Here is a 25,148-nt window from a genome sequence, read left to right on the forward strand (position 1 = left end):
GGGGAACGTCCGGGGAGGGGGGAGGGGAAGCTGCCTGGGGGGTGGATGAGCAAGAGATAACATGAAGAGTCGGGGAAACTGGCACGTACGGGAGAGAGCCAGTGTACAAAGCTATGTAAATATACTATTTTGCCATGTATATATCTTGCTCCGCGCGATTTCTCGTTTCTTTTTTTTTACGGGGGGGGGGGGGGGTTATTGTTTGTAAGGGAGAAAAATTGTGTTAAAAACTTTAATAAATATATATTTTTTGAAAAGAAAGAAAGGAGGATGTGGTATTATACTTGAAGGCAATGCAAGGGTTAATGAAATGTATACAGACAGCCACTAGAGGGAGCTAGTCCTATAAGTATATAAGGGATGACACTGAGATGAAGACACAGGACAGATGAGGCATGAGAGAGAGAGCAGCTATGTAGTTGAGAGTTTTGTTAGTTAGAGATAGCACAGTTTAATATTGAAACCTTCTACTCTAGGAATGTGAACGAATCATAGTAAGTAGTGTCAAAAGATTTATAGTTTTGTTTGTTAACAAAGCTTGTTGTTCTTTGTTCAACACTATGCATCCAAGCAAAGCAAACCAGTGAACACCCCACCCCACCATGGTGGGCCACTCCCTTCCGAGCACAGGGGCAACAAGCCCAGTGCCCTGGGCTCTTTTCCTATGAGCGAAGATGGCGACACACCCCCCTCAGCTCCCTGCAGAAGCCCTTCACCCAGGTGCACATTTTTCAAAAGGAGTACTAATTGGCGCCAGTGTGACCACTTGCTGGGGAGCCGGTTGGATCATAGGAGTGCGCTGGATATGGGGTGGCTCCAGTTAATTGTATGGAAATCAGTCTTAAGTGGTGATTATTGGTTTCTTGCCACGCTACGGCGGGATCCCGAGTTCAGCTACGGTAGCAGGCCGGTTGAATCACAAATGGTTTGGCGCCTGGCCGAATCTCGTTTTTGGCCTTTCACACTAGTCACCGGCCTCGTCGCGCTCTCGCTTGAGTGCAACAAGGCCACAGAATCGCACCCTTCAACTTTATGTTGATGATGTGGGAGTAAGAAAATTGATTTTCTCACTGATTTCAGTGATTGTTAGCTGTGCAAGTGGTTCACAGTGCAGCCTGTGTCAGACCCCGGAGTGACAAACTGCAACTTCATTCACACACAGATGCTCAACATCATGAAGTTGTGGTCAGCTTCAGAGAAGTAATTACGGAGAACATTCATCTGGAGCAAAATCCTGGCCACTGTCATCAACTCATCCCAGGATGAACCTTCACATACACTCAGTTTCACCAGCCTGTTGCATGATGTAAGTCATATACTCTCAACATTTCACTTAAGGATGCACCTCACATACCCTTAATTCCCATCATCCACTTTAGGTCCAATCCCCTACCCTAAATTCTACTGTATTGACCTGCCCTCTGCTTATGTCTACTTGTAATGGAGAACACTAACTGCATTACAACAACTTGACTCAAGGAAAATAAAATCTCTAAACTAATTGAACAATCCAAGTCTCGTTTGTGCCAAATGTATGTCCAAGCAATTCCAGCAACATCTCAATTGTTAGTTCAATAGCCCTGCAAACTGTGGTTTTCGAGTAGGTTATATATATTCAGTTAATTTCTTCTGGCTGTTGGAAAATTGTGTCTTTACCTTGTCTGAAAGACTTCTCCAGTCATTATTCTCCATTCGTTTGTACCATCCATTGCGATCATCTTCCTGATCTTTTACAGGATTATGGTTGTGAATTTGCCTGGGTAATTTCTGTTTCACAGCAGGATGAGTATAATCTTTGGGACTGTTCGCACATATATCCACGATTGTCCGGTGAGTGAATATTTTGTAGTACAGCTTTGGAGGAAATGTTTCCTATAAGCCAGAGCACGATGAAAAAAGAAAATAGACCGCATTTGGTTAGCACTTTTTCATGACCACAAGACAATCCAAAACACTTTACTTGAAGTGCTATTGAAGTGGCATCACTGTTGTAATATGGAAAACAAGGCAGCCATTTGTGCACTGCAAACTCCACACAACAGCAATGTGATAATGGCCAGTTCATTTGAAATGTTGGCAGAGGGATAAATATTAGCCAAGATGCCAAGGAGAACTCTTTGGCTCTTCTTCGAAATAGTGCCATGGCTTCTTATTTTTTTAGGAAACATTTTATTGAGGCATTTATAATTTTAACAATGCCATGGCTTCTTTCACATCCACCCGAGAAGGCAGATGGGACCTCAGTTTAACCTCTCATCCAAAAGATAGTAGCAGCTCTGACAGTGCAACAGTCTCTCAGTACTACACTAGAATGTCAGCCTTGATTTTTGGCTCAAATGGGACTTGAACCCACAGCCTTCTGACTCAAAGATAAATTTGCAACCAATTGAGCCATGGCTGTCTCATTAAGTATAAGCTCAGCCGCATAGTGGCATAGTGGCTGGCACAGTGGTTAGCACTGCTGCCTCACAGTGCCAAGGACCAGGGTTTGGTTTGGCTTTGGGTGACTCTGTGGCGTTTGCACGTTCACCCCTGGTCTGCGTGGGTTTCCTCCGTGTGCTCTCAGTTTCCTCCCACAGTCCAAACATGTGCAGGTATGTAGATTGGGCATGCTAAATTGCCACTTAATATCCAACGATATGCAGGTTAAGTGGATTGGCCATGATCAATGCTCGGATTACAGGGATAGGGCGATGGAGTGGGTTACTGTAGGGATTCCATGATGCATCTTTTTACTGAAAATATCTGCCTTGGAACTGAATATAATTCATAAACAAGTTTTGTTGCTGACATGCACATCCATTAGACAATTCAAACAATGACAACTGCACCATTTAGTCTACAATGGCTTTGCCAACTTTGGAAAATGTGCGCCTGTGCTGCAATCTGTTGTTAAATTTTGAAAAAAATCATTAGTGTAATTTTTGTTAAGATCAAATGTTTCAATTGGGGGTTCCTCTTACTTTGGTGAAATTATCTAACAAGAATAAATCTAGGGCCATACATGTCTGTCCCAATGGATTCCCAGCATAACTACCAGAAATTCTCCCTGTACCTAGGTACTCCAGCCCTAGATCTGTTCTAGGTTTCCAACTTTGGGGCAAAGCCTCCACCCATTCCGAACAAGGCCACAGGAACAAAAGCAATTCCCATGTTGTCCCCTTACAGGCCTCACTGGACATTTAGAGGCTGGTGCATTGGGTGAGAGAGCTTGTGATGGGAAGAAGTGGCCTTTACCAAGCTGAACTGCAGGTCAAGATCATGGCCTGAACTTCAAAGATATGTGGTTTTGGGCAGCACGGTGGTGCAGTGGTTAGCACTGCTGCCTCATGGCGCGAGGTCCCAGGTTTGATCCCGGCCCTGGGTCACTGTCCGTGTGGAGTTTGCACATTCTCCCCGTGTTTGCGTGGGTTTCGTCCCACAACCCAAAGATGTGCAGGGTAGGTGGATTGGCCATGCTAAATTTCCCATTAATTGGAAAAAGAAATGAATTAGGTACTCTAAATTTATTTGAAAAAAAATGTGTTTTCTTTGGCAGAACTGGATAAGGGAACTTGGTATTCTCCCAGGATAGGAAAGTCATACAGGAATTTTCAGCCTTTGGGAATTGGTAGACACTGCTAATGTAGATTAAGTGCCATCCTCCTGACCCTGTGATCTTCAATAGCATCAGAGCTGGAGAGCACTGTCAGGCAAGATCCAATGTAAAATGTAATGCCATTTTTTGCCTTATTCGTTAGCCATTTCTGTGTGAACTAATTGACCCTTAGCAACAAACATGCACAACAGCCCAATATATAATAGCATCAATAAACTGAAATGGCCAAAAGTGATAATTTTCTATCAGTGAAAAAGCAAACAAAGATCACTTACCCCTCCCAGTCTGAATCGGACATGAATACCAGCAGCACTGTCCAGTAATTTTGCCTGTGAACATATTGTAGCAATGAATTTTGATTACAGTCTGCTAAATTTCTAGAATCCTCATTTATATGTTATTTTAAATTTAATCGTATTGCTGAGTCACAATTTAGCAAATGACATCTGGAGCCTGTCAACTCATAAAAATACATTATAATAAATGCAAACTGTGACCATATTTTGTTTATGTCAAAGGAAATTATTAAATACACAGGAACCCTAAACATTCAAAAAGAGAGGCAGAGTATGAAAATGTAAATATAATAGAGAACATTCTGTTGGTTTTTGTGAGAAGGATAATGGGCAGGGTTTTGGGGTCAAATGGGGATCAGAACCCCAAACTCTATAAGGAATAATCGGCTGGCAGTGATTGTTCCCAAATTGGCCAGCTAGTGATCAGAGGGCGCATTCACTGGTCAATTAAGGACCAAGGGCGGGCTCTATTTTCTCTTTATGTGGCCTTTGACAAGAGGCCTTAATTAGCCTTTAATTCACTACCCCTCCTCCCCTTGCCGGTAGTAGCCCTGTCGATTCTGATCCCCCGTGCCGGAAAATGGCCTGGGAGCAGGATAGTACCCACAAACCAATCAATGACCTAAACTATTTCTCCTGCCCACGTCCATCCCCATCCCCAATCCTGTCCAATATCTTTTCATTTTAACTTCCCTCCCTTAACTTTCTGTTGACATGTTGCTAGCCTTCACCTTGAGAGGAAAGATTGCTTAAACTCATGAGATTAATTGAGATAAGGAAAAGGGATCATTCAACTGGCTGCAACCACTGGGTAGAGCATTTGCTAACATTTAAGTAATGTCACTGGAGGTGAATAAATATAGTATAGAAAGCGACTGCAGACTGAATTTAAGCTGATGGAAAAGCGGTAGAAAAGCTGGGAGAGCAGACTGGGAGCAGACTGTCCAAAACCAGGGCAAGGAGCTGAAGAGTACACAGTCACAAGGTCTTTAAAGAACCAAAATCTAATGGAAGGATCCCTGTAAATCGTGTACCTCGGAGAAAGCTGGAACACTGAGGAGAATTAACGTAAATTCTGGAGGACTGTGGCATACTTTTGGATTGATCCCAGGAAGGATGAATGAATCACCAAGACCGTTGTAATGCACAAGAGAAAGCGTGGGGGAAGTAAAGTCGCAGTTGATTTTTCCACCTGGTTCACACTGTTGCTAACTTTGGCTGTTTCTTAATTTAGCTCTGTTTCTTTATGTTTGCTCAAGAGCCGCCAGGTATCTTTCGACACCGCCACAAGGTTCGGAACCGAATATTGATCAATGACTCGATACACCAGTTAGCAAGTTCAAAAACAATGCTCATTTATTTACACACAGTCAAATCTACTCGTGCATAAACTCTACAAACTAAACTACCACTATGACTAAAGCCTATACTTAGCTTCGGGTGCCCACTCAGTCAGAGGAAGAATGGCCGTTGCTCGGTTCTGAGGCTGCTGGGTTGAGCTGTTTACAGGGTAGTAACTAGGAGCATCTATCTCGTAGCGTGCATTGACTTGGAACTTATTTGGTCTGATGTAGCTGCTAGGCTGGTCTCTCTCTTCGCTGACAGCCAAAGCCAAAGAAGAAAGATTCTCCCTTGGAGAATACCTTTTATACTAAAAAGGGCTTTGTATGCTTTTGGGCGGGCCTTGAACGTGGCCTCAACTAATTGGGTCTTTCCCCAATCATTCATATCGATCTTCCTCCAATAGAGTGGTGGTTCCCTGATCGCTGGGCGTGTCCTAGGTGACCATTGGTCTGCTTTGTTTTAGTGTCTTCTGGCGCCGGGGTGTCTGCCTTAACATTGTGTATCTAAATGTTTCCTTTTTGTCCCCGGAGATGGCTCATTAGTATGTAGATTGCTTAACAGTTTCTGTCCTGTCTGAGAGCTTAAGGTTCTAATCAACAGACAGAGCTTGCACCTGATTGTTTCTTAGTATTGTCCAATTTTCCCTGCATTCTTTGCAAGTGTCCATTTTGTAATCGGGACGTGGCCATCCCAGATAGCTACACACCCTCCTTGTGATCCTCAATGCGAAGCGTGAAGGATCACACTACTACGTCGTCTTCATCCTCTGACCAACCGGGACGCCCATACTTAGGCTCTATACTGTCCTATCCTATGCAACACAATCTTACCTAAACCATTTAAAATACATTCATTATCATAAAAACTCTACGGGGCGCTATGACATTAATACAAGCATTACAGAAAAATTAAAAAACTGGAACCTCTAACTACTCTCAATAAACTATCCTCATTAAACAATCCAAAAATACAAACAATCCAAAAATAATCTATACATCTTAAACTGTACAAAATAGCAGCACACATATTTCTCTGGCCTGGCAGTCAGACACAGAGGTTTACATCTCTTTATTCCACAGAATACATAAAGAAAATGGATGCTCTTTAATCCGTCCCAATGGGTTCGGGGGTCCGGTGAAATCCGAAAATGGGGGACCTAAACCTGTATACCGGGGTGCGAGAGCGATATGCTCTCTTTCGCCATTTCCTAACTCTAAATGTTTGCACGACACTGCAAAGTATCGCCAGCACTAAGAGTGCTTCGACTACATACGAGAGTGCGTACCAGGGTGATAAACGTATCACACCAGGTTGGGGTATTGCTAGCTGTCGCTGGGCTAGTTATCTCGGTGTTCCGTGTATTGCAGGGGTGAGAATCATTTACGGTTTGTGTGGTAGGAGTCAGGGGGATAGCATCCGCGCGCAACTGAAGGGATCCCGCTAAGATCCATGTGAACACGAAGGCTGTCTTCATCTTTGTCGGCCGTCTTCTTTGTCTTCCTCTGGGGTTCTGGAGTTCTGTGAACACAAGCATAATTTTATCTTGCTTAAGATCTCGTATGTCTGTCTGTCCTTTATTGCCAATTTCCCTTTATAATTGGTCACCATCTGTGACTCCCTCATTTAAAAAAAAAACGAATATTTGGACTAGACATCTAAGAAAAATACTGCCGTACTGCGAGCCGTCTTGCAGCCTGTGTGATTTACCATCCCAGTGTTGAGGATGTAAATAGCATAGGGAAGCAACCTAAGGGTTGCCAAAACCAAACAAAAGAATTTTGAACATAACGAGCCAAAATGGAGTGCGTATGAGCCACGGCGGGTAAGAAATGGGTGGAATCCCCGGGTAGGGCGGTGATCAATGCCGTATGTGCTCTACCCGAGCGTAGCTGACCAGAGGGGGGGTCTTCAGGCAGGGCGGGGACCAATGCCATTTCTCCACTGCCTGAGCAACCGGCAAGAACGGGCTTCCTCCCGAATCAGGAGAGTAACTATGAGTCGTGTTCTGTCGACAAACTAGTTCCTCTGACCGGTTGTCTGGCGACAAACTTGTACCTTTAACAGGCATTGGGCGTCAAAGGAGTGGTGACGTGGGGCCGTGAAAACTTTCGAGTTGACGAACAACACTTAACGAGAACACTAACGAACAAACATTCAACAAACATGGTGCAGGTTCCATCAGAAAGGACACCGTATCTCTCCATCGGTTTTTCCATCACCTGGACACCTCACTGCTCAATAGCGAACAGGGTCGCAAAGGGATTCGTTTGGTGGGAATCAGACTCTGTCATCATCTTCTCCCGGCTGCCAAACTCTTGACCGTAGTAACCGTGCTAAAGCTGCTTGGGGCGAATTGGGGTCCATCTCATCATTCCGGATGAGCCTGAACGAATTGTCTTGGTGCCAGAATCGTGTGTCGAGGTTGGAGCTACTATGCTTCAATCCGTAATCGTCGGGCGGTGGGTCTGGATCAGGGGCTTTGATATAAAGTAATCTCAAATGGGTCAGTAGAATCATGCTCAGATTCGCTGGGAGTGGGGCCTGGTACAGGGGTATAGTCGTAATTTGGTGTGCTGAGGCTATCGTCATCGTGATCGCTATCACTGTCGCTGTCGCTGCTGCTGGTTGAGGGAAGGGAGAGGCGGAGTTGTGCCTTTGGGGGCGGAGTTGGAGTTGTGTCTGAGGACGGGCTGGACTGGGTGGGGGAGGGTGGGAATACGTCATCTGTGGATGGGGTGTGATCGTCTGCTGCTGCGAGCAGGATGTGATGTGTATGGTTATTCTGCGAGCCGTAAGCCTTGAGCTGGTTTATATGAAACCACGCAGGCTTACCATTGGGATAGGTTATTTTGTATACTGAGGGGCTGACTTTATGCGAAATGGAGTACGGTCCGGAAAATTTTGGGGAAAGGAATGAACTGGGGTTGTAAAGGGAAAGCATAACTTGTTGCCCTACTGTAAACTCAGTGGCATCTACTGTTTTGTCGAAACAAGCCTTGCTCTGTTTCTTCCTGGTTCCAAGTCTCACTGCTGCTGCGAGTTGGGCTGCCTTTATGTTCTGTATCAGTTGTTTAACCGCATTTTCATGCGTGAGGGCTGTAACTGCGGGACTGGCCAAATCCAGTCCTAATAAATACTCAGTGCCTTTTATGGGGCGTCCGGTCATGAGGGTGTGGGGGATGTATCCTGTGGACGTGGATACCGTGTTTCTTAAAAACATGAAAGCAAATGGGAGTACTGAATCCCAGGTGCTGTTATTCTGCTGTACCATTTTCCTGATGGTGGTTTTCAATGTCCTATTCATTCGTTCTACAAACCACTTGACTGGGGGTGGAATGCGATATGGAACTTTTGTCTAATGCCGAAAATCATGAGGAGGTTTTTCATTACACGTCCGGAGAAATGGGAGCCTTGATCGGACTCTATACTGCGTGGGAGGCCCCATCTTGTAAAGATGTGGTGTGTTAATATTTTAGCCATTGTCTTGGCCATATTAGTTTGTGATGGAAATGCTTCCACCCATTTTGTGAAGGTGTCTATGACCACCAACACATACTTATAACCATTTCTGCACGGGGGTAGGGGTCCTATATAATCTATCTGGAGATTTGTCCAGGGTCCATTAACGGGGCGGGTATGATGAAATTGAGCCTTTTTAGCATATCTGTCCGGATTGTTCTGGGCACAGATTAAGCAATTCTCAATGTAGTGTGTGACATCGATTTTTAAATCAGGCCACCAACAAAGCGGTGTGAAGTGGGCTAGGGTGGGTTCAATTCCTTGGTGTCCATGATTGTCATGGAACTGACAAATGATCTGTTTCCTGTCCTGTCTGGGAACTATATAAATGCCATCCTTTAAAATCTCACTGTCATGTGTGGTTATTGAGTTTTTAAACTTGTCGTACGGGGCTGGGAAGGTTTCCTTTAAAACTTCCCTTAGTTTCTCGTCCTCTTTCTGTGCCTTCGCTAAATCCTGAATGTTGGTCTGTGAGACCTGAACTGCGTGTACTGGGGTGCTCTCGGGAGGGGTGGGGGGTCCAAAAATAACCATGCCTGGAGCCTGCCTTCGCTAGGGCATCTGCTTTGACGTTACCAGGGGGGGAAGAACGGTGATGACTGCGAACCTTAATTATTCCGTATTTCATATCCTTCGCTGTCTCTAAGATATGGCAGAGTAATGGGGCTGAGGGTAGGGGTTTACCGTCCGCCGAAACAAATCCTCTTGTTTCCCAGAGTGGTAGGAATTTTGTCAAACTACTACAGACATACAATCTGTCCGAATAGATGTCTGCTGGGGTCGGGAACGTGTCTGGGTGGTCTACAATATATGCAATCGCTGCCAGCTCTGCTGCCTGCGAGCTTAAGTGTCCTGGCAATTCTAATGTAATTTCATCTAGGGGGCATCCCTGCGCGTCCTCTACATATATACCGCAACCGGTAATTCTCTCTCCGTTTAACACTGTGGATGAGCCATCCACATAAATCTTCAGGGGTGCGCACGTGTCTGTGGGCTGGGGTCTCTGGGGTGTGCTACCTGTTTTCCTGGAGGGTGTTTTGGGAATAAATGGGCCTATGTTCTGTTCGTGGTGATGATCTCACATTCATGAGGGGTGCCTGCATACTGCAAATTATCGGCAAGGAAGGTGTGGGTTTTGGTTCTCTTTCCCGTGATGTCCCGTCCCTGCAAAAGAAGGGTCCAATGGGCTGCGCGGATTTGGCTGACTGTGCCATTTTTAAGTCGGCCATCTAACAATAGCTGTATCGGGGTGTGTTCTGTGAGGATGGTGATGGGGTTGAGTCCTGTAATGTAGGCGAAGTATTGTACTGCCCAAAAAACTGCGAGCAGGTGCCTTTCACAGGCAGAAAATCCTTGTTCTACGGGGTCTAACACGCGTGAGGCGTATGCTACGGGGCGTAATTGGTCATGGCGTTCCTGGAGGAGCACGGCCGAAAGGGTTCGGTCAGTGCTTGCTACTTCGATAGTGTACGAGGAATATGGATCTGGGACCTGTAGTGCGGGGGCTGTGCTGAGTGTTCTTTTTAAAGCACCCACGGCATCTGTATGCTGTGGAAGCCATTCCCAAGGTGCCTGCTTCTTGAGAAGTTCGGAAAGGGGCGCTGCTTTAGTGGCGAAACCGTCAATATGGTTTCGGCAGTAGCCAACCAGTCCTAAAAATGACCGGAGGGCTGAGACATTGTGGGGAAGGGGCAATTTGACGATTGAGTCAATTCTCTTGTGCTCGATCTCGCGTTTACCATGTGTGATCACTGTTCCCAAGTAAATCACTTTTTCTTTCAGAATCTGGGCCTTCTTGGGGTTGACTTTACAACCAATTTCTTTTGGGAGTGCTAAGAGCTCGGCGAGAAGCGAAATGTGCTCTCCCTTTGTGTCTGTCTGTAGTAACAAGTCGTCTACGTACTGGACCAGACAATCGGGGGGGGAAAATTTTGCTAAACCATTTGCCAGCTGTCGGTGGAAAATGGAGGGGGAGTTGTGGAAGTCTTGTGGAAGGCACATCTACTTGTATTGTTGCCCTTGGAATGTAAAGGCGATTTTGTACTGGCACGCTTTAGCCAATGGAATGGACTAAAAGCCATTGCTAATGTCCAAAACCGAAGAAAATTTTGACTGGAGTCCCTGTTTGAGTATGGTCTCGGGACTCGTGGTTACGGTGGGAGCTGCTGCTGGGGTTACTTTGTTCAGTTCCCGGTAATCAATGGTCAATCGCCATGATCCATCCGGTTTCCTGACGGGCCAAATTGGTGCGTTGTTTGTGGAGGCTACTGATCTGAGTACGCCTTGATCCAACAAACTCTCTATTACTTTGGAGATTTCTCCCTCTGCTTCCTGGGGAAATCCGTACTACTTCTGGGGTTTAGGGTCGGGACCTGTAATTTTCACAAAGCCAGCCAAATTGCCACAATCGTGCTTGTGCTGTGCAAATGCTGCTTTATGTTCCTGCAGGACTGCCCTAACCTGTTTGTCTGCACTAATGGCTCGAGGGTCGAACCAGAAGTCTCCTACTGAGCTAATCCTATTTACGTATTCTCCTACTGTGAGCGTGGCGGGGGCTCGTGCTGCCTTTGCCATTTTCCAAACACACTTGTTAACTGGGTCAAAAGAAAGGTTATGGGAGCTCATGAAATCGATCCCAAGGATATGTTCTGCTGGCTGGGGCAGATCAACTAAAACTACGGGGTGCTTAGTCGTGATGTTCCCTATTTGTATCACCACAGGAGCTGTGATGTGTCCCTGTTGTAAATGGCCTGTAAAACCGCTGAGTGTGATGGTGTCCGTTGTGGGCCACGTGTCTCGCTGGAACATCGTGGAGGAATTGAGTGTGGTGCGGGACCCTCCTGTGTCCCAAAGAAATTCCGGGTTGTCCCCGGACTTTGCCTGCTACTGCCGGTCTACCGGACTTGTCCCAAAGGGTGTCGCAGACCCAAGTTGGGGAGCCCGAACACCATCAGTCGGTGCCATTCATGTCTGCATTTTCTGAACGGGCGCTAATGCTATGGATCGGCTTTGCCCTTTTCCTGTTTAGGGTGCCTGTCTGTTGGTTTCTCTGCTGCTCCTGGGGCGCGTTGCCCTCTCATGCAAAGTGTCCAATCTGTCCACAGTTGTAACATTCCTGAATTTTGGGCTGGGGTTGGCTGTTCCTGCCCTCATTTACCCAAGCGGGATTCTGGTGTGCTTTAACTGGGTTCATCTATGCCTGCTCTTCTTCGGCTGTTGAAAATGCAGTTTTGCCTGCAATTGATTGCTCCCAAGCGTGGGACAATCTCTTCAAAACCCATTTTTCATTGTGGGCCTCATCTGAGGGGGTCATAATTTGCGCAAGCTTTTCGTCCTGCATCTGTGGCGTGGGAGACTAGAATTCGGGTCCATTTGGCCATATTATCTGGGGATAAATGGGCGCGGGCTCTCAAAAAACTGCGGTGAATTGAATCCACAAACGTCCAGCAAACGCTGTGGGGTGCTCTGTCTTCTTTTGCCTGCACTTATTTAGGCCTTCTACGGGGTCTCCTGTTAAAGTCAATCGCATCAAGGATAGTTGTGTGCATCTCTTGGAGTGTGCCTCCTCCTACATTCTGTGGGTTGGGAAGGGCTGCTACGACTGAAGCGTCGAGGCTTAAAACTGTGAGCTTCACTTGCTCCTTTTCGTCCAGGCCGTACATGGTTGCCTGTTGTTTGACTTTCTCAAAAAATTGATGGGGGTCTGAAGTGGGAAGGAATGGTGTAATTTTTCCACACCCGTCCCGTAATTGGGTCACGGTTAACGGGGTTGTGTAAAGGAATCTGTTTCTCCTTCTGCTGTGGCCCTGCGGTGTGTGGTTACAGGGTTCATGGGGGTGTGTTCTGCCTGTTCAGTTGGGGCACTCTCCTTTTCTGGGGGTTCCTGCGTACATGTCCCATGTAAGTATCTATGGGCAGTCTCGTTCAATTCCTTCCAGTCGGGGCCCTTTTCTTGAGCTAATTGGGGCCCGAATGTACTTTGATATCCATTTTGAATGGAAAGCAGAGATTGCAATTCTGCCATTTGCTTCTGGCACTTTGTGTGGTCTACAGAGCTCTGCCTTTGTTCCATCGTGGAAGTATGGAGTGCTCGTAGGGCTGCTTTTAAATCATTGCACTGTTTCTGCAATTTCTCAACTTGCTGTTCTGTCTCTGGTCTTACCAAGACCGCACGTCGCGTATCCTGGTAGGCCTTATCATATTGCGTCTGAAAACTGTTCAAATGCACAAGACAAGACTGATGTGCCCTCTTAGCATCATCCACCTCTCTGCCCTTGCTGCTAACTGCTCTTTTCAATCTCGATTCTCCTTCTCTGCCTCACTCACGTCTACCTCACTGGTTCTGTCTCTCTCCGGAGCATGCTAACGACCTCCTCTGTGCCTCGCAATTGTGCCAAACAGGACACGATTGCCATCGGTTTGCGAGCTTTCCCTAAGCTCTTCTTGTGGATCTCTGACAGGTTCTCCCACCAAGTATGTCCTATACTCCCGGGTCCTGTTTCCTCATTATCGCAAAATTCACTCCAAAGGGGCCATCCTTTCCCTTTGAGATATTTCCTGATCTCATCTTCCCAAATGGGACACTGTCCTACTCTACTGGTTGCTGCGACCTTGAATTCCTGGGGGTTCATAAGGCGTTCCATTGCCTTCATTGCCATTTTCTCTATCTAGGTTCTCTACTGAATTTGGAACAGGGGGTGATGAAGTGGTGGTGTAAACACGGGTACGGCTTACGATAATTTCCGGCCTACAAAACTCCCGACAGTTTTATGCAACAAAATCTCTCAGGTTTACCTTATATCCCTATTAGTACGTATGCATTAACACACTTCCGAATCTCAGAGGTTTGATCAGTACTGTTCTTACGCTTGTGGTTTTTCTGTTTCCAATTGGATTCTCAATTCAAATTTGGGTTCTCTCGGAGTGGTTAGGCCACTTCTAAATCGAGTCCCACCATTGTCGCCAGTAAATGCTGCTAACTTTGGCTGTTTCTTCATTTAGCTCTGTTTCTTTATGTTTCTCAAGAGTCGTCAGGTATCTTTCGACACCGCCACAAAGTTCAGAACCGAATACTGATCAATGACTCGATACACCAGTTAGTAAGTTCAAAAGCAATGCTCATTTATTTACACACAGTCAAATCTACTCATGCATAAACTCTACAAACTAAACTACCACTATGACTAAAGCCTATACTTAGCTTCGGGTGCCCACTCAGTCAGAGGAAGAATGGCCGTTGCTCGGTTCTGAGGCTGCTGGGTTGAGCTGTTTACAGGGTAGCAACTAGGAGCGTCTATCTCGTAGCGTGCGTTGACTTGGAACTTACTTGGGCTGATGTAGCTGCTCGGCTGGTCTCTCTCTTCGCTGACAGCCAAAGCCAAAGAAGAAAGATTCTCCCTTGGGGAATACCTTTTATACTAAAAAGGGCTTTGTATGCTTTTGGGCAGGCCTTGAACTTGGCCTCAATTAATTGGTCTTTCCCCAATCATTCGTATCGATCTTCCTCCAATAGAGGGGTGGTTCCCTGATCGCTGGGCGTGTCCTCGGTGACTGTTGGTCTGCTTTGTTTTAGTCTCTTCTGGCGCCGGGGTGTCTGCCTTAACATTGTGTATCTAAATGTTTCCCTTTTGTCTCCGGAGATGTCTCCATTAGTATGTAGATTGCTTAGCAGTTTCTATCCTGTCTGAGAGCTTAAGATTCTAATCAACAGACAGAGCTTGCACCTGCTTGTTTCTTAGTATTGTCCAATTTTCCCTGCATTCTTTGCAAGTGTCCATTTTGTAATTGGGACGTGGCCATCCCAGATGGCTACAACACCAACCCAAGTTGGGCAGGGAATCGTTCAAGGCAGGCTGCAGGACCAGATTGGCGCACTCCCCTGTGGGAGGATGGGTAATCTGGAGTGGCCGGGACTGATCCAGGTGGGGTGGAATAATCTGGGTGGGAGAGCATGATCATGATCCAGGCAGGGTGGCAATCGATTGATATTGGAGACATGATCCTAAGGTCCAGGAAGAGAAAGTGCTCAGATCTTGGGATTCTGGTGGAGAAGGAAATCGGAGGCCTCGTAGGGAATGTCAGATGAAGGTTGGAAGGATGGAGGCAATTTGCCAATAGCAGGGTGTTTCCCGGGCAAGCATTTTGGATCTAAGGGGTAAATGAAAAAGCACTCACCCCCTGGATCCTGCAGTCCTGGCCTGGATTTAGCTGTTTGATTTCCATATTTTACAAATGTTACGGGATTTTCATGAAATAATCTTCCTTTTATGGGTTAATGTGCTAAATCTTTATTAGCACTCCTTCATACATATAGTCAAATCTACTGCCATTAATAACGATTTTCTGATCCTATTAACATTTGAAGAAAAATCTGAATAATCAATAATTAACTAAAAGAACTATGTCACATGTTTTCATGTCTTTTAAACAAAAATAAACTTTATTGTATATAAAACTTAAACACCATAGTTTATAAATAGTTATGCTATGAATGCGGTTCCACTGATGGTGGCATGGAAGTACACTGGTTAGCACTGTTGCTTTACACCTCCAGTGTCCCAATTTCGACTCCGGGCTTGGGACACCGTCTGTGTGGAGTCTGCACATTCTCCCTGTGTCTACGTGGGTTTCCTCTGGGTGCTCCGGTTTCCTCTCACAAGTCCCGAAAGACGTGCTGTTAGGTAATTTGGACATTCTGAATTCTCCCTCAGTGTACCCGAACAGGTGCCGGAATGTGGCGACTAGGGGCTTTTCACAGTAACTTCATTGCAGTGTTAATATAAGCCTACTTGTGACAATAAAGATTATTATTATATTTTTACTTCCCCCAAGAATTCTTTGATACATTACAAAAATCTTGGTGATTAATTTATCTTTCCTGGGACCAACCAAAAGATATGCCACAGTCGTCCAGAATTTACTTCAATTCTCCTCTGTGTTCCAGCTTTCCCCAAGGTACACAATTTATGGGAATCCTTGATTAGCTTTTGGTTCTTTAAAGAGCCTTGCCCTGGCTTTGGACATACATGAACCACTTTTTCCCAGACTGCTCCCATATCTTTTCTACAGCTCTTTCCAAGCTAACTATTCAAATTGAGTACCTTCTTCCACAAGGCTCTGTGACGACCCCTGTATATTTGTTCCTCTAGGTTCAAACTAGGTGAACCTACCAGCTTCTTTCCCTTCATGAATTCCAAACTGAACTACCTGCTTCTGTCAAAAAACACACTGATAAATTAAATGAAGTAACCTTCTAGCCAAGGTTCCACCCTGAAACACCAGTTGCATGGCAACATGGCATGCTTTGAGATGATCCAAACAGAAATAATTGGCACAAATGATTGTTACGGGGAGTTAGGGACATTGCTTTATTGTGGAAATATCATTATTATGTTTTTTCTTCAATCTTTATTGAATTTTCATGTTCGTGTCCAGTGTTGCACTTGCCACTCGATGGAATTTGGCTGAACGTGCAAGCTCAATTTGCCCTCCCTTCTCTGCATTATAAAGAAGATTGTCTTAGAATACTCTCAGTGGGGATAATTAAAATGTTGCAGGTGAATTCTGCCAGTCAAAACCTTGAGATGGCACTACATGTGGATAGTATTGACACTATCCTTTAGGCCTCTCATCTTCTTACCTTGATATGACTGTCCCCATCGACCTCTACTAGACTCAGGGTTCCAGTCCCTTCACATTTAAATCCTCCAAACCACCTATCCCACCCTGTGTCCTCCTTTTGATCTCACTTCAATTCCTCCAAGCCTCCGACCCCACTCCACAACTCTTCCTTCACCACTGGCTTGCCCTTGCTGGTTCTGAGTATCCATGCAAGCTGCCATTCTCCTGCTTCCTTCCCTTGTGCTGCAGGGTTCAAGGAAAACTACTGACCTCAGGCACAATTATACAGTGCTGCCTGTTACATTGCAGGGAGGGGAGAGGATTTGGAGGAATGAAATGGGAAGGATTTGACATCCTGGTGTAGTAGAGGTTGCTGGGAACAGTCAGTCAAGATAAGAAAATGAAAGGTCTAAAAGTTGGGGGGGCGATACTCCCAAATGGAGCCCAAGTGTTCGCGCCATCGTGAACTTCTGCGCGAAACGGGCATGGGGATGACCGATTCAGGCTCCCACAGGGGGCCAGCACGGCCCTGGAGCGGTCCGCGCTGCTCCAGCCTCCCTTCCCGGCGCCAAATGAGCGCCGCGCCAACCCGCGAATGCGCAGTTGGGCCGCGCCAACCTGTTCACCCTGCCCAGGGCATTGGCCCACAGGTCCTCATCCAGCTCCTCACCCAGCTCCTCCTCCCACTTGCCCTTCAACTCCTCCACTGAGGCTTCCTCCACCTCCTGCAGCTCCTGAAATTTTTATTTGAAAAAAAATATTTTTTATGAAGGTTTTTTAACACAATTTTTTCCCCTTACAAACAGTAAACCCCCCCCAACCCCCCCCCCCCCCGTAACAAAATAACGCAAAATCTCCCTGAGCAAGATATATACATGGCAAGATGGTATATTTACATAGCTTTATACACTGGCTCTTGGCCGCACGTACCGTTTCCCCCCACCCTCCATGCCATCTCCCGCTCGTCCATCCCCTCAAACAATCTCTCGTTCCCCCCCAGGGTTGCTGCTGCTGCTGACCGACCTTCTTCTAACGCTCCACGAGATATTCTAGGAACGGTTGCCACCGCCTGTAAAACCCCTGTGCAGACCCTCTCAAAGCAAACTTAATTCTCTCCAATTTTATGAACCCCGCCATGTCGTTAATCCAGGCTTCCAGGCTAGGGGGCTTCACCTCCTTCCACAATAGCAAGACCCTTCGCCGGGCTACTAGGGACGCAAAGGCCAGAATTCCGGCCTCTTTCGCCTCCTGCACTCCTGGCTCATCCACTACTCCAAATATTGCTAGTCCCCAGCTTGGCTTGACCCGGACTTTCACCACCTGGGATATTACTCCCACCACCCCTCTCCAGAACCCCTCCAATGCCGGGCTTGACCAAAACATATGGACATGGTTCGCCGGCTCCCTGAACATCTTTCACATCAATCCTCTACCCCAAAGAACCTACTCAGCCTCGCCCTCGTCAAATGCGCTCTGTGAACCACCTTAAATTGTATCAGACTGAGCCTGGCACACGAGGAGGAGGTATTAACCCTACCCAGGGCATCAGCCAATAGCCCTTCCTCAATCTCCTCCCCCAGCACCTCCTCCCATTTACCTTTCAATTCTTCTACTAGCGCTTCCCCCTCTTCTTTCATCTCTTGGTATATTTCCGACACCTTGCCCTCCCCGACCCATACCCCCGAGATCACCCTATCTTGAACTTCTTGTGCCGGGAGCAACGGAAATTCCCTCACCTGTCGCCTCACAAAAGCCCTCACCTGCATATATCTAAATGCATTTCCCGGGGGTAACTCAAATTTCTCCTCCAGTGCCCCTAGGCTCGCAAATGTCCCGTCAATGAACAGGTCCCTCATTCTTCTTACCCCGCCCGATGCCAGCCTTGGAACCCCCCGTCCATCTTCCCCGGGACAAACCGGTGGTTACCCCTGATCGGGGACCACACCGATGCTCCCATTGCACCCCTGTGCCTTCTCCACTGGCCGCAGATCCTTAGTGTTGCCGCCACCACCGGGCTTGTGGTGTATTTTGTCGGCGAGAGCGGCAGCAGTGCCTTTACCAACGCCCCCAGGCTCGTTCCTTTACAGGACGCCATCTCCATCCTCTTCCGTGCCGCCCCCTCTCCCTCCATGACCCACTTGCGGATCATCGCCACGTTTGCTGCCCAGTAGTAACTCCCTAGGTTTGGCAAAGCCAACCCTCCTCGGTCCCTGTTGCGTTCCAAGAACCCTCTCCTAACCCTCGGGGTCTTATTTGCCCACACATACCCCATAATACTCCTATCCACTCTCTTGAAAAAGCCCTTGGTGATCACAATGGGGAGGCACTGAAACACGAACAAAAACCTCGAAGGACCACCATTTTGACCGACTGCACCCTACCCGCCATCGAGAGCGGGAGCATGTCCCATCTTTTAAAATCCTCCTCCATTTGCTCCACCACCCTCGTCAAATTCAGTTTATGTAGGGCCCCCCAACTTCTGGCTATCTGGATCCCCAGATACCAAAAACTCCTCTCCGCCCTCCTCAGCGGCAGGTCCCCTATCCCTCTTTCTTGGTCCCCTGCCTGTAATACAAAAAGTTCACTCTTCTCTACATTAAGCTTGTAGCCCGAGAACTCTCCAAACTCCTTCAGAGTCTGCATGACCTCCACCATCCCCTCCATTGGGTCCGCCATGTATAGCAGCAGGCCATCCGCATATAGCGATACCCGATGCTCCTCTCCCCCGCGGACTATCCCCCTCCATTTCTGAGACTCCCTAAGTGATATGGCCAAGGGTTCGATCGCCAATGCAAACAACAGGGGGACAGGGGGCACCCCTGTCTCGTCCCTCGGTACAGCCGAAAGTACTCCGACCTCCGCCGGTTCGTCACTACACTCGCCACCGGGGTGCTGTAAAGGAGCTTAACCCATCTAATAAACCCTCCCCCGAACCCAAACCTGCGCAATACCTCCCAGAGGTACTCCCACTCTACTCGGTCAAAGGCTTTTTCCGTGTCCATAGCTGCCACTATCTCCGCCTCTCCCTCCTCCGATGTCATCATTATCACGTTTAAGAGCCGCCGCACATTGGTATTTAACTGCCTGCCCTTTACGAATCCCGTTTGGTCCTCGTGAATCATCCCCGGGACACAGTCCTCAATCCTAGTGGCCAGTACCTTCGCCAATAGCTTAGCATCCACATTGAGGAGCGAAATCGGCCTGTACGATCCACATTGCAGTGGATCCTTGTCTCGCTTTAGAATCAAGGAGATTGTCGCCTCCGACATTGTCTGGGGCAGGGTTCCCTCCTCTCTTGCCTCGTTGAAGGTCCTCACTCGTAGCGGGGCCAGCAGGTCCACATATTTTCTATAGAACTCCACCGGGAACCCATCCCGCCCCGGGGCCTTCCCCGCCTGCATGCTCCCCAAACCCTGACTCAACTCCTCCAACCCAATTGGTGCCCCCAAACCAACCGCCTCCTGCTCCTCCACCCTCGGGAACCCCAGCTGGTCCAGGAATCGCCTCATCCCCCCTTCCCCCCCTGCGGGCTGGGATCTGTACAGCTCTTCATAGAAGTCCTTGAATACCTTATTTATTTTCGTTGCACTTCGAACCGTGGCTCCCCTTCCATCTTTGATTCCCCCTATTTCCCTCGCTGCTGCCCTCTTACGGAGCTGGTGCGCCAGCATCCGACTAGCCTTTTCCCCGTACTCGTAAGTCGCCCCTTGCGCCTTCCTCCACTGTGCCTCCGCCTTGCCCGTGGTCAGCAGGTCAAACTCCGTCTGGAGCCGTCGCCTTTCCCCAAGTAATCTTTCCTCCGGGGCCTCTGCGTATCTCCTGTCCACTCGCAAGATCTCCCCCACTAACCTCTCCCTTTCCATTCCCTCTGTCTTCTCCCTATGAGCCCTGATGGAGATCAGCTCTCCCCTGATCACCGCCTTCAACGCCTCCCATACCACCCCCACTCGCACCTCCCCATTGTCATTGGCCTCCAAGTACCTTTCGATACACCCCCTCACCTTCCCACACACCACCTCGTCCGCCAGCAGTCCCACATCCAGCCGCCACAGCGGGCATTGGTCCCTCTGCTCTCCCAGTTCCAGTTCCACCCAGTGCGGGACATGGTCCGAAACAGCTATGGCCGAATACTCCGTCCCCTCCACTCTCGGGATGAGCGCCCTGCCCAGAACAAAGAAATCTATCCGGGAGTAAGCCTTATGCACGTGGGAGAAAAAAGAAAATTCCCTGGCCTGCGGTCTTGCAAACCTCCATGGGTCCACTCCCCCCATCTGATCCATAAACCCCCTAAGTACCTTGGCCGCCGCCGGCCTCCTTCCCCTCCTTGATCTGGAGCGGTCCAGTGCTGGGTCCAGCACCGTATTGAAGTCCCCTCCCATTATCAGTCCTCCTACCTCCAGGTCCGGAATGCGCCCGAACATGCGCTTCATAAATCCCACATCATCCCAGTTCGGGGCGTATACATTTACCAACACCACCCACGTCCCTTGCAACCTACCACTCACCATCACATATCTCCCTCCATTATCCGCTACGATAGTCTTGGCCTCAAATGACACATGCTTTCCCACCAGAATTGCCACCCCTCTATTTTTTGCGTCCAATCCCAAGTGAAATACCTGTCCTACCCATCCCTTTCTTAACCTGACCTGGTCCGCCACCTTCAGGTGTGTCTCTTGGAGCATTGCCACGTCTGCCTTCAGTCCCTTCAAGTGCGCGAACACTCGAGCCCGCTTCACTGGCCCATTCAGGCCCCTCACGTTCCACGTTATCAGCCGGATTGGAGGGACTCTCACCCCCCCCCCCCCCCGCCGACTAGCCATCTCCTTTTCTGCGCTAGTCCCTTGTCCGCGTCTCCCTCACTCTCCAGTCCCCCAGCCGGGGGCCCCCCGTCCCAGCCACCTCCTCTGTGTCCCGTTCTCTTTTCCCCCCCCTCCCCCCCTCGCTCCTCTCCCCCCCCCCCCCCCCCCCCGCTAGATCCCCATCTCGCTTTTTTGCTCCCCCCATATCTCTCCTGTAAGTCAGCTGACACCTGCTGACCCCGGCTTCCCCCGCCATCCCTTTGACCCCCCGTGTGGGAATCTCCCAATCAATGTACATTCCTTTGTTCCCCTTCCCGCCTTTCTTGTCGCGCGCGGGAAAGACATCCCCGCGCTTTCCAAAGCCTGCCCCGCCCCCCATGGCGCAGATCCTGTTGTGGCCCTGTCCCTCTCTCCCAGCCCATATAACATTTCCTGCACGTGGTTGACCCCCTCTGTACACCAACCATCATACTTCAACCCTCAAACACCCCCCTCCCACACAAACCCTCAATTAGAGTCCAATTTTTCAGCTAGTATAAAGGTCCACGCCTCTTCGGGCGTTTCGAAGTAGTGGTGTTGGCCATTATGTGTAACCCACAGTCGCGCTGGCTGCAACATTCCAAATTTCACTCCTTTCCGATGCAGCACCGCTTTGGCCCGGTTGAAACCCGCTCTCCGCTTCGCGACCTCCGCGCTCCAGTCCGGGTATATTCTGATCTCCACATTGTCCCACTTGCTGCTCCGTTCCTTCTTGGCCCATTTCAGGACCCTCTCTCTGTCCGTAAACCGGTGAAATCTCACCACCATCGCCCTTGGCGGCTCTTTTGCCTTGGGCTTCCCAGCTCCTGAAATATGTCCGACACCTTCCCTTCCCCTACCCAGATCCCAGACACCACCCTGTCCTGGATCCGACGCGGGGGCAGCAGCGGAAATGTCCTCACCTGTTTTCTAAGAAAGTCCCGAACCTGGAAGTACCTGAACGCATTCCCCAGGGCAGGCCGAACTTCTCCTCCAGCGCCTGCATGCTGGGGAAAGTCCCGTCTATAAACAAGTCCCCCATCCTCCTGATACCTGCCCTATACCAGCCTTGGAACCCCCCATCCATCCTACCCAGAGCAAATCAAAGGTTATTCCGTATCGGGGTCCACACAGAGGCCCCCTCCTCCTGCCTGTGTCTCCTCTACTGCCCCCAAATCCTCAGTGCTGCCGTCACCACCGGACCTGTGGTGTATCGCGCCGGTGAGAACGGCAGCGGAGCAGTGACTAGTGCCCCTACGCTGGTGTCTTTGCATGACGCCGCCTCCAGCCGCCCCCTCCTCCATCATCCACTTCCTAACCATGGCCACATTGGCTGCCCAATAATAGCTGCAGAAGTTCGGCAGAGCCAGCCCCTCCCTCCCCCCCCCCCCCCCCCGCGCCCCTCCTGTCCCCCCCAACCCGGCTCCGCTCCAAGAATGCCCTTTTAAATCGCGGGGTTTTATTCGCCCACACAAATCCTGTAACAATCCTATTCACCTGCTTAAAAAGGACTCGGGGATGAATATGGGGAGGCACTGAAAGACGAAGAGGAACCTGGGGAGAACCGTCATCTTCACAGTCTGCACCCATCCCGCCAGGGAAAGCGGGAGCATATCCCACCTTTTAAACTCTCCCTCCATCTGCTCCACGAGCTGGGTTAAGTTGAGCCTGTGCAGGGCATCCCTGTTCCTGGCCACTTGTATCCCAAGTACCGAAAGCTCCTCTCTACTATCTTGAGCGGGAGCTCCCTCAGTCTCTCCTCCTGGCCCCTAGCGTGGACCACGAACAGCTCACTCTTCCCCACGTTCAATTTATACCCCGAGAAACTCCCAAAGTCCCTCAGGATCCGCATGACCTCCCCCATCCCCTCAAGCGGGTCCGAAATGTACAACAGGTCATCCGCGTAGAGGGAGACCCGGTGTTCCAGCCCCCTCCAATCCCTTGAAGTCATGAGCGCAATGGCCAACCACTCAATTGCCGGGGCAAACAGCAACGGGGACAGGAGACACCGTTGCCTCGTCCCCTGGTGCAGCCTGAAATACTCCGACCTAGGCCGGTTTGTGGACACACTCGCTACAGGGGCCTGATACAGCAGCTTGACTCACCCTATGAATCCCTCCCCGAATCCAAACCTGCCTAACGCCTCCCACAGGTACTCCCACTCCACCCTGTCAAAGGCCTTCTCCGCGTCCATTGCAGCCACCACTTCCGCATCCCCCCCCTCTGAGGGCATCATGATAATATTCAGGAGCCTCCTCACATTCTTGTTCAGCTGCCTGCCCTTAACAAAACCAGTCTGGTCCTCCCCAATCACTCCTGGGACCCAGTCCTCTATTCTGGTGGCCAGAATTTCTGCCAACAGTTTGGCGTCTTCATTCAGGAGCGATATCGGCCTGTAGGACCCACACTGAAGCGGATCCTTCTCCTTCTTCAAGAAAAGCAAAATTAATACCTGCGACATCGTCGGAGGGAGGGTCTTTCTCTCATTTGCCTCATTGAAGGTTCTTAGCAGGAGCGGGCTCAGTAGCTCCGAGAACTTCTTATAAAATTCTACAGGTGATGCACTAAGCGTCAAGAACCACAAAGACATGTGGGACTTTAACCAAGGCTTTAATACACTACATAGGAAGCTTACCCGACACAGACAACCCCAGACAAAATGGGTCCGGTCTCAGAAGCTGGGTCTTATACTTAACTCCCGGGGGAGTGGCCAAGGCGGAGCTCTCCGTGGCCAGGTCAGGTTACATACAGGTGACCGAAATCTCTACAGAGCTACAGTACAATACACAGTACCATACACAGGATTACAGGGCCATGTTACACACAACTATTATATAACTATGTACAATGCTAGGGAAGTACAGTGGTGTATCACCACATTCACCCCTTGTTTAGAAGGAAGTCCGGGGTGAAAATATGGAGTAGCAAACACAGTGAACAAACAGGGAGTAACAAACAGAGTCCATCAGGAGGTTCCGTGTCGTCAGAGGTCGAGACGAACGATGGGTTTGGTCGATCTCTTTGAACGTCGGAGCTGCGGCGCTGAGGTAGTGTCCGGTGGTATCCGTGCACTCAGTGGTGCTGGGTCGCGAGGCGGCATGATGTCCCCCACCGCTTCGGCTGGCTCGAGGCGAAACTGCGGGATGACAGCGGCTGGCACGGAGTAGTAACAGGCCGAGGGATCGACGGGAGCAGAGAGGGAGCGGGGCGGAGGTTGCGGGGCGGGGGCGGCAGGTGCCCCAGAGGGGGCCAGGTCCTTGATGGAGATGGTCTCCTCACGCCCGTCGGGGTACGCTATGTACGCGTACTGTGGGTTGGCGTGGAGGAGACGGACTCTCTCCACCAGGGGCTCCGCCTTAGAGGTCCGCACGTGCTTGCGGAGCAGGACGTCTCCCGGGGACAGGAGCCAGGACGGAAGCGATGTCACGGATGCCGATCTCCTGGAGAAGAGAAACATCCGCTCATGAGGGGTAGCATTCGTTGCAGTACACAAAAGGGACCGGATGGAGTGGAGTGCGGCAGAGAGGGCCTCCTGCCAATGGGAGACTGGTAGGCCTTTGGACTTGAGGGCTAGCCGCACGGCCTTCCAAACTGTCGCGTTCTCCCTCTCCACCTGTCCGTTCCCCCGGGGGTTGCAACTGGTCGTCCTGCTCGAGGAAACGCCCCTGGCGAGCAGGTACCGACGCAGCTCCTCACTCATGAAGGAGGTGCCCCGGTCACTGTGAATGTAATTGGGATAACCGAACAGCATGAAGAGGTCGTGCAACGCTTTGATGATGGTGGCGGAGGTCGTGTCGGGGCAGGGAATGGTGAAGGGGAACCGCGAGTACTCGTCGATGACATTGAGGAAGTACATGTTGCGGTTGTGGGTGGGGAGGGGCCCTTTGAAGTCAATGCTGAGACGTTCAAAGGGGCGGGTAGCCTTGATTAGGTGCGCTTTGTCTGGCTTGT

At 49.3% G+C, this 25,148-nt stretch overlaps 1 protein-coding gene across 2 annotated transcripts in view; it reads right to left on the reverse strand.

Moving 5' to 3' along the window:
• Positions 1-25,148, reverse strand: part of c15h11orf65 (chromosome 15 C11orf65 homolog) — a 147,975-nt gene that overhangs the window by 57,146 nt on the left and 65,681 nt on the right. For both annotated transcript variants that reach the window (XM_072476789.1, XM_072476788.1), the window contains 2 exons: positions 3,874-3,927; positions 1,657-1,872 (listed from right to left, as the gene is read on the reverse strand). In XM_072476789.1, coding sequence (XP_072332890.1) covers positions 1,657-1,872; positions 3,874-3,927 — 270 coding nt within the window. The remainder of the gene's footprint in view (positions 1-1,656; positions 1,873-3,873; positions 3,928-25,148) is intronic.

This window comes from Scyliorhinus torazame, chromosome 15 (genome assembly GCF_047496885.1).
Source record: "Scyliorhinus torazame isolate Kashiwa2021f chromosome 15, sScyTor2.1, whole genome shotgun sequence".
Lineage (NCBI taxonomy): Eukaryota > Metazoa > Chordata > Chondrichthyes > Carcharhiniformes > Scyliorhinidae > Scyliorhinus > Scyliorhinus torazame.